General features: G+C 36.4%; 1 protein-coding gene and 1 long non-coding RNA gene across 3 annotated transcripts in view; one reads left to right on the top strand and one right to left on the bottom strand.

The window, feature by feature from the left end:
- Positions 1–18,916, top strand: part of LOC126912687 (uncharacterized) — a 346,191-nt gene that overhangs the window by 41,970 nt on the left and 285,305 nt on the right. The gene's annotated exons all lie outside the window — the stretch shown is intronic.
- Positions 8,674–18,916, bottom strand: part of LOC118265006 (uncharacterized) — a 56,931-nt gene continuing 46,688 nt past the window's right edge. For both annotated transcript variants that reach the window (XM_035577688.2, XM_035577689.2), the window contains exons 3-4: positions 11,094–12,687; positions 8,674–9,771 (exon numbers count right to left, since the gene is read on the bottom strand). In XM_035577688.2, the coding sequence (XP_035433581.1) occupies positions 8,928–9,771; positions 11,094–12,613 (2,364 nt within the window). In that variant the 5' untranslated portion in view covers positions 12,614–12,687 and the 3' untranslated portion in view covers positions 8,674–8,927. The remainder of the gene's footprint in view (positions 9,772–11,093; positions 12,688–18,916) is intronic.

Raw genomic sequence — 18,916 nt, 5'->3', positions numbered from 1 at the left:
AACTAATCACTAATTAGCAACACAAAGCATTGACGACTGTGGTTTGACTCAAGACTAATTTATTGACTAATCAAATCAATAATTTTATACCAATGTAGATCAATCTGAGCATATAGATGATACACGACAAGGATAATGCGGTAGATATATCTCTCTCTAAAATGTATCATTAGTCAATCATTAGATTTGGTGAATAAACTTACTGGGTAAACCGCTTTCCCAACAGTATAGAGCCGAAATACGGAGCGGTCTCTTTTGACCCGTGACACCTGGCCAATTTGAAATGTGTCGTGGACTTTTTAACAAGGTTTGGTTACGACCCGGATTTGGGACGAATCCCGATGTTGAAACGTGCTGTGTCGGTCCCATTTTGTACTTAGAAAATAATTACGGTGGTCGGGCTATTTCGATTTTATAACATAACATCACGGCTTTCTCCCTAAAGGGTTAACAAAAGGTACATTTATTTGAGCCCACTGTTTGTATGTTGTTTTCATAAACCCATGTAGGTAATAGAGTTAACCTTAATTTCTTCCACCATTCTACGTATAAATGTTCAATATTTCGAAATTGAAATTTTATATGGCTTGAAATTTTCACTGGCAACAAAATATTTAAAAAATCTAAAAAGATTTATACATTTTTGCGCTCTTGTTCGAGACTAATGAAAAAGCTAGATGTTTTATATAGAATGCGTGTAGTATATAGCTCTATCTAACAATGACGTATTATTGACGAATGATATTACGGTTACTAATATTAGAATTTATGCGTATGTTTGTTACTAAATCATGTCAAAACGACTGAAAGAATCAGTGTAAAATTCGGAATTCGTAAGTATTTTAAAAGGCGACTAAAAGATTACACTCGTTAATAAAACGAGCAGCAAGTCTCATCTCTACAAACACACCAAACTATTGTTTTATCAGTGGTTTTGTCCATGTAAATAACCAAGTCCTTCTTCGAACTCTCAAGTACCTGTATCCTGCAAATCTTCAAGAAAATTGACAAAACGTGGAACGGTAACCACAAAAACTTAATCATTTATAATATTAGTTAGAATATACACATGTTTAATCTATATACTCTACATATATGTGCTTATTAAGTTAGCTACTGAGATCATCTGTCTAGCATGATAATCAATATTCCGACCTATAACAAGTTAATTACAGTTGTTATTAAATTACCTATGTTTAAATTGAATTATTACAGACTAATGAACAATATATATTGGTACACTTACACATAATAAAGGACCTTGTTTATTACTACAAAGTGAGTGAAATTAAAAATTGTTTTAGTATTATTATAATACTCGACTTCTCGTAACTTCAGGCCCTTGAGGAAAGTTCAATTGCATGGAGATTCTATAACCAAATACCAAGCATAAATTTTCATGCTGGCGTTTTTTATTTCAATATTTTATTTTAAGGGCTTTTATTCTCAGAACATGCCAACCCCGTTAAGTCATAAGTAAGTAATACGACCACACATTATATTTTATGCCCTAAAATTTAGGGCATAAGTAACAGGATATCACTGACGCGTGAACACCTTATAAGTTGATGGCAGCAGATGAAATAGAATTTGCTAAAATCAATAAAAGAGGCCCAACATCCATTATATTAAAATTCATCATATTAAAATATTCAATAATACTTAGGTACTATATACCATAAGGCAATAAATAAAATAATACCTTATATTAAAGGCACCACAAGATAACTGAATAATATCAAATAAACAAATACGGTGTATAAGGTGCTCGAGGAGAGAAATCCTTGGAATAATGTAATTTAAGGAAGCCATTACCGATTATTGTCTTACAATATTATAGCTAAATTACATTAAATACTAAATTGTAAACTGATTATATCTACATACTCGTAACACAACGAACATTATCATGTTTACACGGCGTATACACCAAACTTGGCTCATTATTATGTAAAAGGTAAAACAAATCATTGTAGTTGAAGATTAGATGGTTTATTTCTAAGTTACTTTGAGAAGTACAAGAAAAAAAAGAGCTTCATAATTTTGAGAATGATAAAAAGTCAAATATGTAAGTAAATGTCTTTTCGTGCAGGGAATTGAATCCAATACCAGAAATAGTTTTCAAATGAAATTCTATTGAACTAATCTCCATTTCTTCGACCACAATTTCTATCTTCTCAATATACATAAACAGCTCCGTCTAAAATTATATACTCTAAGTTTAGCCTTAGAAGGAACAAAGGGGACTGGCTCCATCGTCATCCACGTAGGTCGTAATCTGAATAATTAATAGAAGTGCATGGTATTAGACTTGTCCGGCCCGTGTCTGCCGTCAGCCGGCGGATTCGCCGGACAATAACATTAAATCAACATGAACTTATTGCGAGAATACGCAACGGGTACGCGACGACATCGTCTCGACAACGGAAAGGCAATTTACAGCAACAATAAAAGTATCGCTTTTATTGGCGAACACACAATTCGTTCGGACAGCTGTAATTGCGAACTCTCGCACTGTCTATTGGTCCCGTAATTTAGATCCCACAGTTTTAGCATCATGTTCGTGCACTGAGCCGATTCTATTTTTATTTTTGCCTTTTTGTGCACTAGCTGACCGGTCCTATAAATAACAGGCTGTACAACTATAAATTTGGGAATTAATTGGACTTTTAACGACAAAAAAATATAGTAATAGCACGTAATAGGAAACGGCGGCTTAAACTTTTGTTCGTTGCGTCACCATTAAATTGTTTGGAAATAAAATCATATGTTACCGTGTAACGAAATAAAAAAGATTGTGAGAATACTTAAAATTATTTTGTTTTCCAACCAAATGAAACGGATTATCTCGATAAGATGCAGTATTGAATTTCGTGGCGTCCTTACTTTATTGGTATAGTTGGGTAAGGTGTGGGTAAATTTGATAGTGTCTACGTAGAGCATCAACATAATTTATCAAGTTAGAACTTCATCAATCGGTACAAAGTGTCGTTACTAAGCGCGTGTGGAACTCCGCCGGCCGCTGGCAGTAAGCCAAAGTTATAGTGAATATTTTTTGGTTTGTTAGTTCGACAAAATTATTGAAACTCTCTAAAAGCGAAGCGCTTAACGCTTGAGTCTACAAAAAACAACTTTAAACAAAAAAATAAGTGCTTAATTTTATCAGTTTTATATTTCCGAAACTAAAAATGAGCCACTACTGCGAAGTTACCTTTAATATTTTGTAAAATAAGAATTGATTTATGTCTATTACAATTGTGCCTTCGCCGAGAAATCAAATTTTATTCATGGAACTGACAGATAAGGTATCTAAAATAGGTACTGTACCTAATTTTGCTCAGTCGATAATAGTTACGACAGAACTGTCAATTTGCTTTATTTTATATTTCACGCCATTCGAGACATGGTCGCAGTTTCAATACTAGTTTTTGTTATATTGTAACGAATTTGTCTTACTACTACTCAGCTGCATATAAAACCGTACACCCAAACTTGACTGCATGGATGGTGCGGTGGCTGTGCTGTGCCGGCTGTCGTAAAACGTGTAGCGGGTTCGATTCCCGCACGGAGCAACTTTTTGTGTGATCCACAAATTATTGTTTCGGGTCTGTAGTAGAATAAGCAACAGCAACATTGTAAGTATTATGTACATAAGTGTTCACCAATAGTATTTTGATAATAATAATGTCTCTGTACTGAGTCAACCATTATTTTCTTACCTTCATACTAAATAACAATACTGACTCACATTAAAAAAAATATAAGTTGAAATATAAACTAATATTCTTAACATGTCTGTCTGAAAGCGGTAAAAAGCTTTTCTAATCGAAATTTCGTCAACACTAATTTAAACTGTTCATAACTCATCGACTAACGGGGTCGAGAGCAACCCAAAATATTTTAACTATCCAAAAATAGTGCGGTACTAAAGATCTTTATACGTTTACTGTAGCAATCTAATACAGAGAGCAGATTTCAAGCAAGAAAACTGAAAACCTACTGAATGAGGCTAGGATAATTCTGAACCCAAAATAATAAAAAAGAATAACTTCATCCAGTATTTTATCCTAGACCGATATTTTATTCTAGACCATGTACGGAACAGCTAAGAACCTTTTCTTGAAGATTGCACTTGAATTCAGAATAAGGGACGTGGAGTTTGTGTTAGTCTGAGTAAGCGTTTATGTTGAGAATGCTTAATCTCGGGCTTGAAAAACTTACTATCGAGTCTTGAGATTGCAATACACATCTATTAGACACAGTACTGGTATGAACAGAACTTAATTTAAAACAAAATGTGACAAAAATGTTTCAACGGTAAGAGTGTGCTTTAATGGCGTCCGTAATAAAGCATTGTTCAATTATTTACAACTGAATAATGCTTTTACTTCTTTCAAACGTGACAGACGATTCCTGATTACTTTTAATCGACAACGGTTCGAATAAATCCTCAGCAAAAGCTAGTTATTTTGTAAAGTGTTTCCTGAAACATTTATGTCCGTGAATGGAATCGGGAAATGGCTTCAAGTTGGGTTTTCAAAAGTTTACTTTTTTATACTTTCTAGTTACCAGAATTGCTTCCATATAATGGCGTCGTTAATTGGAAACAAACTAATAAAGATAGACATTTTAAACATATTGTGTATACCATTAACCGTAGATTAATTACCTTTTAAACTACTTTTGTTTTAAAAGCAGTAGATAGTACCAATAATATTGATGGCGACGGCGATCTCTCGCGTCCGGCGTTGCTTCAGGCCATCTCCTTCTGCAAATCAGTCATGATAGCTAAGGAGGAGGCGGAATGAGTGAGGGAACGAAGTCTTTATGTATCCCTAGTCGTTGCGATAGAGACTCCGGGCGTAGGGGACCGCGCAACGAGCTCGCCGGCGCGTACGACGTCGCGTTTCGTGCGCGTCCCGAAGAACCATCGGACCACCATAGATGGGCCAGTAGAGCTGATGCCGACCCGGAGCTGCAGACTGCCTGGCGGGTTACCGGGCTCCAGTTTGAAATGGAGGAGTAGGAACAGGGTAGTTTTTAGTCTGTAAGAGTCGGACACTTCCTCATTGGAGAAGTCATTGGATGATTTCCCCCCTTTAAAAAAAGTACCAATAATATTGGATGACAGTATCATAATATACAAGGTGTAACAAAAAGGGGTATACATATCAAGTACACGGCTTCTAGATAACATAACAAACGATACGGGAAGGGTTTTTTAAACTAATTTTTTCATGGTACTAAGTTATGAATTTTTCAAATCGCGCCGCCGCGTGATTCAAAATTAGGTAGACAGGTACTAGGCGATCAGATTGACAGAAGAAATGTTTCATAATGTTAGCGAGTGATCCCTGTAGTGTTGTGACACGTTTTTATGATTTAAAATCAAGAACCATGCGATATCAAGTATTTGGTACAAAAATTTTTTTAAACGTATTTTAAGCTGAAACTTCGTGTAGAGAGTCTATTCAACCTGTATTCATCAGCGCTTCTTGATGTATATGGGCATTTTGTTACACGTTGTATATGAACGTCACTAAATAAACACTAACTTTTTGTACCTCACATACTATCTATCTATCTACTTATTTATTTTATTCAAATAGAAACACTGCAAGTAACAACTGCAATAAACCTCAATATCAATAGAGCAGCTCTAATCATTCCATGTCTGTTCACACAACTCCAAACAATCCTGAAATCAATTTCTATTGGAAGACAACTGAAGCGAAATGACAAACAGCTACATTGTTTTCTTGTTCATGAGCTTTGGATTTACAAGCTAGTTTTGCATTGTTTCTGTTTGCTCACTTACCGTACACCTATTAATTTATAGCAATTTCGACTGGCCGCTTCCGACGGCGACGTGGCGAGGCACCGATCCCCGCAATTTGATTTCGAATTTATCTCTTCCTCCAGCAAGCCTAACAATATACAGGAACTGCGGAGTGTTTTAATAAAATGCGTTAAATTTTAAGCTCCTCGAACTAACAATGAGTGTTCGTTTCTACGAAATGGTTACGTTTTCGAGATACGAGATATTTCACAAATTATAACTGCTTTTTACATTGTTTCCGAGAACTTGATTTTTATAAAAGAGTGCACGGTGGAAATACAGCCTCGTCTTGTTTCCGCGAGCCGCAATATGTATCGACTTTTATTACTTACGTGGAGTATTCAATTTTAAGCTACATATGAACATTGTGAAACATTCATTGCATCAAAGTAATAATTCTTTTTATTTTCTTCCGAACATTTAATTGTATATGCTCTGCACTGCTATAAAGCTGAGCATAACTTAGAATTGAATTTTCTAACGTCAAATCTTGGGGTGGCTGAGGGATTTTAAAATTGATATCAGTGTAGAGTTCACTAAAAATCAATTTACAAACACTATACATAAAATATCTGGTAATAGATTTTTAAAGGGCTCTTATTTTACATCCTAACAGGATTAATTCGAATATATTTAAATAACGGGCAATACCTTTACTTCTAAATAACTACTTCCTTTGACATTTCACAAATTGTTAACGTCCAGATGTAGTTCTAAATAATAAAGCTACATTTATGAATAGAAGTGAGCCAGAAATATTCCTTGGCCAAAGGAGTTCCGAACCTAATTGAAGTGCTTTGAAAAGCCATTGAATATAGATTGCAACAAGACGTTTGCATTTCCAAACAAAAGGGAATGTTGAGTAGCATTCATTGAAATATCAAAGTAGATCGTTACTTCTGTTAAAGCACTGACTTTATTGTATAATACGAAATTTACATCGGAAAGGGCCGATGTTAATGACGGGTGAATGTTCCTGCATAATCGCATTTTAGTTATTAGTTCCCTTGGTTTATCGAGGGTTAAAAGACTGGCACGGATATTTCAATTTCAACCTTATTGTGACTTATGTACCTATGTAGTTCTTTGTTCCGATCGTTTGATATTTTTCTTCTGTTAAATAAAATAGTATACTAAAAGTATTCTATTAAGACTTTTCATTAACATTAACGGCAGCGTTTAGACAAAAAACCTCGGTCATAGGTCTCCACCTATGTCCAGTAGTGGATGTTTTCTAGTCAGTGATGATAATGAAACTAAAACCAAGGTTCTAATATTATGTTTAGTTGCCCGATTTGTTTAAGACACAATAAAGAATATCTTACAGTACCTTTCTATACTAGTAGAATACTGTATGCAAGCCACTTACAATGTGCATACAGGAAACAGCAGATGCGAGGAAACAAACCAATACCATACACACGTTTACTATTACAGAATCGACCGTAGCGCTGATTTGATTGAATACGCTGTAGCCACACCAACAGGTTGCTGTGTCTTCGACCTTCGATGTAGTGAAATAGTAATTACTTTTGTTCTCAATCTTTAAATCTCTTTAACATAACATCTATCTGATCAGGTAGATGGCACATATACAAATGACACTAACTTTTCGACATATAAGGTATTCTAAATTTGCTGCCACGGCTTTAATAGGAGGTAGAGTTATGTTTAGATTGATAGTGCTGAATAGCAATTGTTTTTATTGACAGAGACAGAGAAAGAGATAGCTCTTTCATAACAAACCAATACGTAAATTATTTGTATGAAAAGAAAATTACACACAACATCCCATTAAAGCCGTGGTAGATAATTTTAGACCACCTTATCTTCGTTGTCACAATAATCTTTAATACAAACATGTTACTTTTACATACTTTCATATTTAACATTTTCAATTCAATGTTTCTTTTAAACTGTTCTGGTTCCATCGTCGATCTGGTTGTAGAAGTCTCACAGACGATACAAAAACAATAATCAGTAGTTGTATACATATATTGTATGTATTTGGTGGATGTTGCAATAAAACTAGTAACATAACAGGAAACATTTACAAATTCCAACCAAAAGCATTCGCTATTGGCTTTATATATCAATGTCGTTAACTTGCCCAAAACACTGGCATTAATCGATCTCCTCATTTATAAGAGAAGGTCCTAGGTTACTAGTAAGTAGGCCAATATCTATAATTTTGTATATATTCTTTTCTATCCCCCGTTAAAAACCTATCTCCCGTTCAAAAATTATAATAGATCAAATATTTCTTAGAATCGATAAAACCGAGTGATATTTTATTCACATTAATAAAAAAGTAATGGTAAATATAACTCGGCATTCAACTCAAATCGGAGGACGGACTTCGGAACACCAAAACTTGATATAAAAGTTGCGGCCGCGAGACTAGTTAGTGTGCGTTTGCTGGAAACATGAATGTCTGTGACATGCCCCAAATACTTGGCACAAGGTCGTTTTTGACTACACACAGCGCACAAATAGAGTAAAACTATTTTCTCTGAGTATATCGATTCACCTACACTACACAATGTTATCGTTCGTTTTTAACAAAGTCTATTTTTACCACTGGATAAGGCTTCCAGCTCCCACTTGGGAGTCGTGAGACTATGTTACGTTTACATTATTTTCCTCAGTTACACTTTGAGATCTAGGTTTATTGTCAATTGTTAGAAAATGGGCGCACCGTCTCTTATGGGACTAACAGCATAACTGACAATACTATTATTAAAGTATGGAAAGCGCTTTCTGCACAAAAAATCGTTACGTAGTTACAAAAACTAAAGAATCACTCAACTTTACCAAGCAATTAAAACAATTAAGACAATTGAAAATGATTTATTTCAACTTTAAATTATGCTTTCATGTTTTCACTTTCTTACAAACAATTATTTTAAATTACTTATCAACATCAGTTCAAATATGAACGCATTTATTTACAAGTTCTTAACTTTCTAACAATTCAGTTTTGGGTTACTTTGATCACAAGTCGTCCCATCTCTAGTAGAGTATTATAAATGTCCAATCACATATTCGTCAATTAAATCAGACGTACTAATATTTACAAAACATCTACTTAATTACGATATAATAATGACGTCAGCCATTCTGGTCTCGGTTGTGAAGGCTTGTATTCCGAAGGGCTTAAAGCCAGCGGAGACGCAGCATCTGCTAAAGCCACCGAGGACGATGTCTCAGTTACAGCTATACTGGGTTTTGGTTTCAATATAGATCGCAACTCGTCGTTGTCTGAAGCACGATTTCGTTGCAAATTCTCTCGGGTCTCCTTCATCCTGGAAAGTTGTTCTCTCAAACTTCTGTATTCCTCTAGGAATTTTTCCAGTTGGGAAGCTCGGAAATCGAAATCTTCTATCGGTTGCCCGGTACGCGAATAATCGCGTAATCCGGATAAGTCAAGAAGTGGAGTCGCAGAGGGCACTGTCGGCTGCTCTCTTGAAGGAGAAGCAGGGAGACTAGGGTTACGACGTATTCTATTACCGCCTGTAGAAAGATCTAAAAAACTATTTGATCTCCGCCCCGACCTCTGTCGATTCTTTTCATACGTTCTATCAAAAAATGTTGCAGAGTCACCACCGGAACTATTTCTGCGGCTATTTAGAAGAGGACTGCGACTATCGCACTCTTTTTTCCGTGGTATTGTATAAAAGTAATATGGATCATGTTTCATTTCACTCCGTAGATATGATGAGGTTCCCAGAGCACTCATTTCAATAAGATCAGGATAATTCTTTTCGCTGTCACTACCAGAGAGATCGTTGTCGAGTCGCTCGCGAGGTCGCATACGTGGACACGTGCGCGCATTGTTATTAAACCGACTGTTTTCAGATAATATCTCGACGTGGGCACTCATCATTCCAGTGGAATTGGAACTTTGCACTGACTCTGACGTTGCATCAGATCTGAAACAACGAATGGATTTAATTAAAATGGGGAATATGGAATAGAAAGGAACAATGGGTCGTGGTGGTTGGGCGACGATACATCTTTTTGAATGCGCTGTACTGTATTGTAGTGGATTGTATCGTATAAATCAATATCTTGCCAGCGACCAGAGAGCTCGTAACAATCGGTCGACTGCCTCACTAATCGAGACTATCCACGCATGTAAAGATGATTGGCACAATCAATGTATCCGTCTCGCCGGAGGCTCGAGCACACACAATGGAACTGTTGAATTTACTGAATAAACTTTATTCCTGTCGACGATTGAAGTCAAGACCTCTTCGTCTGAGACATTAAGCTACTAAACCAACGGGATTAGACAATAATTACTGAACTAATTTTCTCTCGTGCTCTCTAGGTTTGGGGAGATTTTCATCACGAGCTCACCCTCGACCCACGTTAATTTGTAGTAGGTTCGCAATCAGTTGCGATTTAGGCACTTGGCTTACCATAAGCCCTTACAGACATAAAAACCCAACATATAAACGTTTAACGACCTAATAGGATTACTGGTAATATTTTTCATATTTTAAAGAATTGTCGGGTACATTTTAATTGTCAATAAAACAATCGTAAAACAATTATGTACGTATTTTAAGCGCTTGCTTTTATCTTTCCAATACTATTGTACGAAAAGCGATACTCCTTTTATTACGAATGCGTTATATTGATAGAATTCGCAATCTCAGCAGTAAAACTTGTCTCATTCCGAACAAGTCTTATTGTTCCGTTTTTGTTATTGTATTCTGTTACTCTGCCATCAATATTATATGTAAGCTTCCTTCCTAACAATTTTCAACTGTTCAATTGCACAGTTTTGTAGTGCTAACTTATATTGTACTTTTGAATATTATAAAGAAGGCACATTTTTATTTAGAAAAAAAATTGAGATATTGGTGTAACTGGCTATATAATTTTGAGGGTCACTATTTTTATTACGTAGGATAGGCTTAGGTATCGTCGTCACGCCTTTTATCCCCGAAGGGGCAGGCAGAATCGCACTTTACAGCACGTAATTCCACTGTATAATGTACACCCACTTCTCATTATTTTGAGAATTCAAGACTTCGTGCTACCTCTGAAAAATTTTCGGAAATCCGTAGAAGGCCCAGTGATACTTTAGGCTTAGGTTTCTCGTTATAACTTCTTTGTCATGTCTCAGAACAGAATAAGATTATATTATTATATTCAACAAAAGCCTAAAATTCTCCAAACCATGTTTTGCAAATATCGGTAAATGTTTACATAAATTTATCGTAATTGGGACACGTCGAATTACCTTAAATTGTAGTCACTGAACCGTGGTATGTGTAGATCTCGTTCAGGTATGGTGCCCCTCGTGGTAGGTGGCTCGAAGTCAGCACGGCGCCAGCCTCCCTCCATGGGCGGCGTCACAGAGCATTCCCTCTCCTCCCGCACGTCTCCCCTTAAATATCCCTCAAATTCGTCCTCTGGATCATGTGACGGCACATTTCTGTAGTCACCCCTTTTACGAGCACTATCCGAAGCTATCACTCTTGGTACTTCAGCATTCGTTTTGAAATTAGCTTCTAATTTATCATAACTATCATCACGATGATTTGTCGTCACTATCTGTTCGTTCCATCTATCTAATTGTCTTTTCTTACGAGTCTCGTATACACACAGTCCTATTAAACACGAACTTAACACTATCACTGCTGACACCGCCATTCCCGCCATTAGCGCACGGCCACCAAAACTTTTGTTATCTGGTTTCTTTTCTATTGCTAAACTTAAGATCACCTCGGCTTTACCAGCACGATTTTCAGCATTACACGTGTACGAACCAGCATCTTGCAAGTCTGCTGATTTTATGGTTAAATTACTAGTCTGTCCTTCACTACGTAACATAAAAGCTCTACCAGAATTGACGTTATTAGCAGTGGTGTTGGCGAGCAGACGGCCGGCTCGCACCCACCGCACTCTAGGCGCAGGCACTCCGCTCACTTTACAAACTAGTGTCACCTCGTCACCTTCCAATCCTTTAAAATGACTTGCTGCGCTTACTTCTGGATGGCATGCAAAGTCTTCTAGATCCAGTCTATCCCATGACTGAGACATTAACCGCGGTGGCAACGCACACTCTGGTACCACTGTCGCTGGAACATTTTTTCGTATCATCCAATCTCGCATAGGTCTCAATGCACAAGTACATTCCCAAGGATTACTCGCCAGTTCTAATCCTTTTAAAGATCGTAACGGCGCTAAAACCGCCACGTGAAGCACTTGCAGTCGATTTTTACTAAGCTCCAAATATTCTAGAGAAGACTCGAGGCCTGCAAATCCGCGGGGCTCTATTTCAGCTATCTTACAGGCACTGAGTGTGAGTCGCACAAGATGGGGTAGAGCTATAAATGATTCGTCTCCAACTTTCGTAATGGGATTACCACCGAGTCGCAGTTCTCTAAGCTCGGGGATTGAATCAAACGAATGAGAAGGTATTGTTTCAAGTCGGTTGCGAGAAAGATCCAATTCTACAAGGTTTACAAGAGCTCGGAAAGCGTACTGTCTGATGGTCCGTACGTTGCAAGAGGGGAGATAAAGGCGTTGTAGGTTAAGAAGGCCGGCAGCAGCGAAGGCGTCGTCTCGAACGATAGGCAAGCGGTTCTCGGCCAGGTCGAGCAGTTGCGTGGTTGGGTCGAGGCGCGGTGGGACGGAGGTGAGGCCGGCGCGGGCGCAGAGCGCGGACTCCTTGCCGCTGCGCCACTTGCACTCGCAATGGCGCGGGCAGTCGGCGGAGGCGGCCGCCACCAGCGCCAGCACCAGCAGCACCCACATGCCCTGCGCCTGCTCACCCAGCGCCGCGCCGTTCGTCTTCACCGCCCAGCGTCATCCCCCGAGCAAAGTGCACCCTGTCGACAAACAATTAAACATTTCATTATATTTGAAATTGATTATGCACAAGACACTTTTATAATTTTTTATATACATATAATATAATTATGTGGTAAATTAATACACTATCACGTGTTGTTAGATTAAATCTATATTAGTTCCTGATCTTCAGTTTCAAGATTAATGAATCATTTAATTCTTTAACGCCTACCCACTGTGACCCAAATAGAAGGCCAATAATGGTATTATTTATTAAGTAATATCGTACCCGTCAACAAAATATTTTTATTAGATGCGTACTTAAGTATATTTTGCGGTTGGCTATAAACTGTATGTCGTTACAGCTTGACCGAAAAAGAAAAAAATTAGGTTCGCTGCCCTGCGTTTTATGGAGGTTACTGTAGAATAGCAATATAAAGTAAAGACTATAGTTTCCTCTTCGACATTCTATTTGTTATTAACTACAGCACATAGCGGGTTCTAAAACTACTCCACAACGCTATTAAGCAACGTTATGAACGTTGTAAACGAAAATGAAACCCAGGTGTGTATGTATGTTGTGGAGAAGATATCGTGGCTCGGGTAGGAATCAGATCGAATGGAGCTCACCACAACTTTGTGAAGCTAAGCTCTTGTGCCAAATATTACTTTACAGCTTTGCGGTTGTTATGCAAATACTGATATCAGTTCGGGCACCTAAATACCGACATTGTTGTTCCACCCCGTTGTTACGGTTAAATAGAACTTCCAACTTAGCTAGCGATGTTTCGAACACTTCCAGGTAACACTTATTTTACATTCAATATCTATTCTAAACTTATCGGTTTATCCACAGTACGATTGTTTTTTATCTGTTTGCCAATAAAACATTCGCAAAACTTTGCTTTCATAGAAAAAGATGGTTCTAAATACGCGTAGGTAGGTTGTTATGAAGCGAACAAGGCCTATTTTGGTCCATTCAAATTATAATTTAGCATTTCGTATATAATGGATACGAAAACCCTTGTTGAATATGAGGAGAGCAATAGACCTAAATTGCTTTCTCGCATTCAACCATAACTAAAGGTACCTATTCATTATGGACAATATGGACCTTGCTTACTTATCTTAATTTGATGTCAATTACCAAATAGGGACAGGTACATATTCTTAGAAAAGATTAATTTTCCTTATTATTTTCAATCATACGTTTACTATGGAAGTTACGATTTTTTCTAAAACTATTGTAATCGTTATAAGAAGTCAGTTCATAAGTTTGACAGTGGGTCGAACCAAAAATATTTTCGCGCCATAAAGTACAAGATATATAGCGGTCACGGCAAGTAAAATACTCAAAATAGGTATGTCCTTATGTAATGTAAAGAAGTAGGTATTCAATCAATATTTTACTCAGAAACTAAAATATCAGATTATAGTGCTCTTAGTCTACCTACGTTTCAGAATGTGAGCTATTGCATTATGTAAGAATTCACAAAAAAATACTCAAACAACGTTCTTACAAAAAATAAGACATCTTCCGTAGCTGGCTCCAAATAAAATTACACTTTTCAATCATTAAATCAAGAGTGCTTTATGAGGAGGTACTTAAAAAGCGGACCCTACCATTAACGTTCCTTTATTTCGATCGCAAGCCCCTCGTCGCTCCTTGGACACTGAACAAAAAATTGTACAAAGAAAAAAGTGAGTATTGACTGAACGATGTACATTTCTACAGCAGTCTAGTTTTAGATAGCTATCTAGCTTTATCTACCATCTTTGCTCGTCTATTTCACTCCACTCGCTTACTACTTTCCTGAATATCAAAGTGTGATGTTAGACAGTTTATAAACTCTCTCAGAATATAATCAAACTGCAAGCTCGAGATTAACCCTTTCGAAAAGACAAACTATTCTACAAAAGACGTGTATGTTATACTAGAAACTTTAGTAACGATGTAGTGCTTTATACATACACAAATACCAAACAAATATCTTTACAAAATTACTTTGGGTTAAAATCGAACACACAATTCGCTACAATTCAACGTCTGAACTAGTAAATACGATGTCACAGTACCTCCATATATCGGAGTTTAGACAATGCATAAAATCAACTGTCCTTCGCAAATCACTCCCCATTTGCATATGCCTTACTTGAACCCGTGCCACCGCCGACTGTACGGCACGCCTAATTGCACCGCAACAAATCTGCGGCGCTCTGTACCCCCACAACTCTATGGCACTGACGTGTACACCTAATGGCTGCCACTCTGATCACGCAACACTCGCGTGTTTCCTTTGACTCAACATACCTCATATGCAATGTATGATTATTCGATTCCACGTGTTATAAGCCCTGCATGCCGCGGGGGTAATGTAGGACACGAGGTCGTATACTCGTACTCACACATACGCAGTGAAAGGGTTCAGTCACAACATTGTACTCATTTAAATAGCTATCAGGGGACTATTAATAAGCTGACGCCTACAAAAAATGTTTGTTTTCACATGTTCATTATTTAACAGCACATTTAGGTTACTTTACACAAATAAATTCCTGTTAGTTATTAGGTCTAACAAGACTGTAAAGTACTCAGATAAATGTTCAGGAGATTTATGTCCAATAATTAAATTGCAGTTCGAAGCTAGTTCATATTTTAATCCTTTATAGTCGCTTACGCCGAGCTGAACCTGCACTCTGACGCACTGCTTGATTTATGGTTAAAATATACTAAATGGAAATCTATAGCTGGTTAATCCTCGTGAAGCCTATAGAGTGCCGACGTACAATATACATTATAGTACCTTTGACGTTTTCCCAAACAAAAAGTTCAACCTTTCTAATAAAAGGGCCGGCGTTTTGATACATACCACCCCTCACCGATTCATCCCTAAGTCCACAAAACTCTGTGAATAATTTAAAATCAATTGGATTGCTCCAATAATCCGGAACTTTCCCGTGAAAAATGTTGTACTCCGCGGACTTCAGGAAAAGGAAACCTTGGCAACTAATTCAATAATTTTACACGTAATAACACTGAATACTTTCAATTCGTGAGGTAACTTCTCGCTCTACCTTCCTGGAGGTAAAATGTCGCAATTATTTACGACTAGTCTTGCGCCCTCTGAAGCCTCTAAGGAAAAGTAAACGCCTTTTATTGTGCCGTCTTTAGTGAAATGTTGAAATTAATTTGCATTGTAACTAAATGAAGCGACCTGTGGGAGGCTCCGGGCTACTTTAACTTATTAAAACATTTGATAGTTTAGTTATTATTCAGGTATAGTTGGATCATCGACGTTTCGCTACTTAGAATTAGTTAGTGTGACCTATGAGTAGTTCAAGTTGCTATGGCAATGGTTTACTTATATAATATTATACAAATTCACAAGGCCAGACGCTATTAAAAATAGTAAGGACGGAGTTATCTTTACGACTTGTTGTAATAAATGTTTGTTATTTTATAGCGTAAGGTCTTTCCAAATTGAAACAATAAATCTTTGTTATAAGCTATAATAAATAGTCCAACGAAATAATATCGAGGCGATTTTATTTATGCGGTAACCAGGCTGGGTAATAGCCCTAATATCCTTATAGGTGTATCCGATGTTTTCACATGTTTATTTATTTATATAAGTGTATCTGCCGGTACGAGGGCCGTACCCGATCAGCGCTAGCAAGGCATAACGTAAGATAAAGTCATTTCATACAAGTTCGTGACCTTATTTTGTGTAATATATGTGCGTACAAACATTTTAGGAGAAAATTCTTTGTAGGCATAAGTGATACAAACCGACAGCCGGATGACGACGGACTTTATCTGTTAAGGAACGGACAAAGAATACTAATACTTCGCAACACTTAGAGAACTGATCGAGTGGGTTTCGAAAGTTAGGAAAGGAAACAGCTCAGCTTTGAGCAGTCTACTGATCAAATACACACTGAAATGCCAACAACATTTGTTGAAACTTTTTAGAGACAATGTTGTGTTGGGAGAGAAATGTCTTCTCTTTCGACGTTTAGCTCAAGGATAAGAAAAAAAGAAATCACTTCAATAAACTTCTTTATACACCTTATTCGGTAATTAATAAACTGAGTAATAGAAAGAGATGAACTTATATGAAGTAAATTTTCTCCAGTTTTATTTATTGCTACCGTTAATGTTATGGATTAAATCTATAGCCAAATACTAGGATACAGGCATTATTACGTACTTTTGTTATAAGCGCTACTGATTGAAACATCTACTGCTCAGCAAATGGAACATGTCACAACAACACACCAATGAAACTAGGACGATAATGACTACATTCAATACTTCCATTATCTATCATAATTTATCAACATTATGTAGTAGTGATAAAATCAACCTTATCAACATCGACGGACTATACGGACTAAACGGATACTGGACTATAAGCCTAAGTTGGCAGATTGGTCATAGATTGCAGTTTACAATGTTCTAAGTTATCAGAGAGCTGCTTCCCGGTCTCTGTCAAATGTATAATCCTTTGGTCGGCTTTTACAACACCCACGAAAAAAACAGGGGAGTGACAAATTATTCCTGTCCTACCATATATACCGACAAATAAATACCGTATGGGTATACCCTTAAAGCATACTTTACAAAAATATTATAATGATTAAAAAAGAAACTATATTACAACCTATCCTCTATGCTATAATAACCAAGCTTAAACTAAATAATTTAAAAGAAACGACTTAAATCTAATCTAATTAATTTATAAATTAGACTTACAATTTTATTAAAAAAACTAACTACAGTAACTACTAATAATCGATATCAAACTAAACCTACGTTAAATAGTTTAACCAAAAAACCAGGAAAACCCAACAAATAAACTTATTAATTGACAAATACAACGAAACCAATTTAGAATATACGAAACAGCAGGACCACTACAGACAAATAATCATACGACTGATAATACACTTTTTCTACGATAGTACCGAAGCGCTCGGCCGATACCCAACCAAATGAATGTAACGAAACCATAGCGCGATCTATTTCGATCCCAACGCCATCTATCGAGGATAAAGACAACTTGGATTATTTATTTATACTCCGTTCGGGCATTTTCTTTGTACTAAAAGTTTAATTATATTGATAATATTTTTTTCATACCTTTTTACTATTTATTTACTTTTTTCGATGAATTAAAACAATAACATGAACCGAAGTCGTGTAACGATCGACATAGAATTATCTATACTCCGTTAGAGCATTTTCTTTGTACTAAATGTTTTATTATATTGATATTATTTTTTTCATACCATTTTACTATTTATTTACTTTTTTTCGATGAATTAAAACAATAACATGAACCGAAGTCGTGTAACGATCGACATAGAATTATTTATAAATAATTTATTTCTTATTTTTATTTTTTGATTTTTGAAATAAAAATATATCTATGTCCTTTCTAAGGTTCTAAACTATATCTGTACCAAATTTCAACCAAATCCGTCAAATAGTTGCGGAGATTAATGGTATAAGCATAGAATGTTCGACGTGATTCTTTAATTTGACATAACTTTTTTATTTATGAACCGATTGACATGAAACAAACACTAAATGTAAATTTAAGCATCCCACAATATATTCGTGAAAACCGCATCCAACTCGGATCAGCCGTTTCTGAGATTAGCGCGCACAGACGAACAGACAAACAGACAAACAGACAAACAGACAAACAGACAAACAGACAAAAAAAAAGTTAATTACATTTTTGGGTTCGACATCGACATAACAATAACCCCTGCTATTTTTTTTATTTTTATTTTCAATGTACAGACAGCACTTTTCTACGATTTTATTATATGTATAGATTACTACCACCATAACCTTCCAAATAACTAAACAAAAATATACACCTACCTACAGCGTACCCTAAAACAGATTAATACGAGTGGAGCACGAAGAAAACGATACCTAGGCACCACATTTGTTTGTTATTTCCGAACAAAATAATCTCATGTTCCCCATTATAAGTTAAGGGAAGCTTCACAAACTTGTCTTTGTTCCCTCGGTAACATTGTAATATTCATCCTTGTAATTTTCAATTAGTGTTCGTAGTGGAACAAATATGTACATAGTTTACAATTTTGCGTGACAAGCAGAATCGTTATTTTCATAATTACAAAGTCATTATGTCATGTCTTCGCGCAAGTGCTAAACAAGAGGGATCTAATTGCAAGACTTAAGTGGCTTACTTTATTGTGTTCATTTTAATGCTCAATCTAAACTAA

The sequence above is a fragment of the Spodoptera frugiperda genome, chromosome 28 (genome assembly GCF_023101765.2).
Source record: "Spodoptera frugiperda isolate SF20-4 chromosome 28, AGI-APGP_CSIRO_Sfru_2.0, whole genome shotgun sequence".
NCBI classification, from domain to species: domain Eukaryota; kingdom Metazoa; phylum Arthropoda; class Insecta; order Lepidoptera; family Noctuidae; genus Spodoptera; species Spodoptera frugiperda.
Note: the sequence above shows the minus strand (reverse complement) of the source record. Positions and strands in the feature narration are given on the sequence as shown.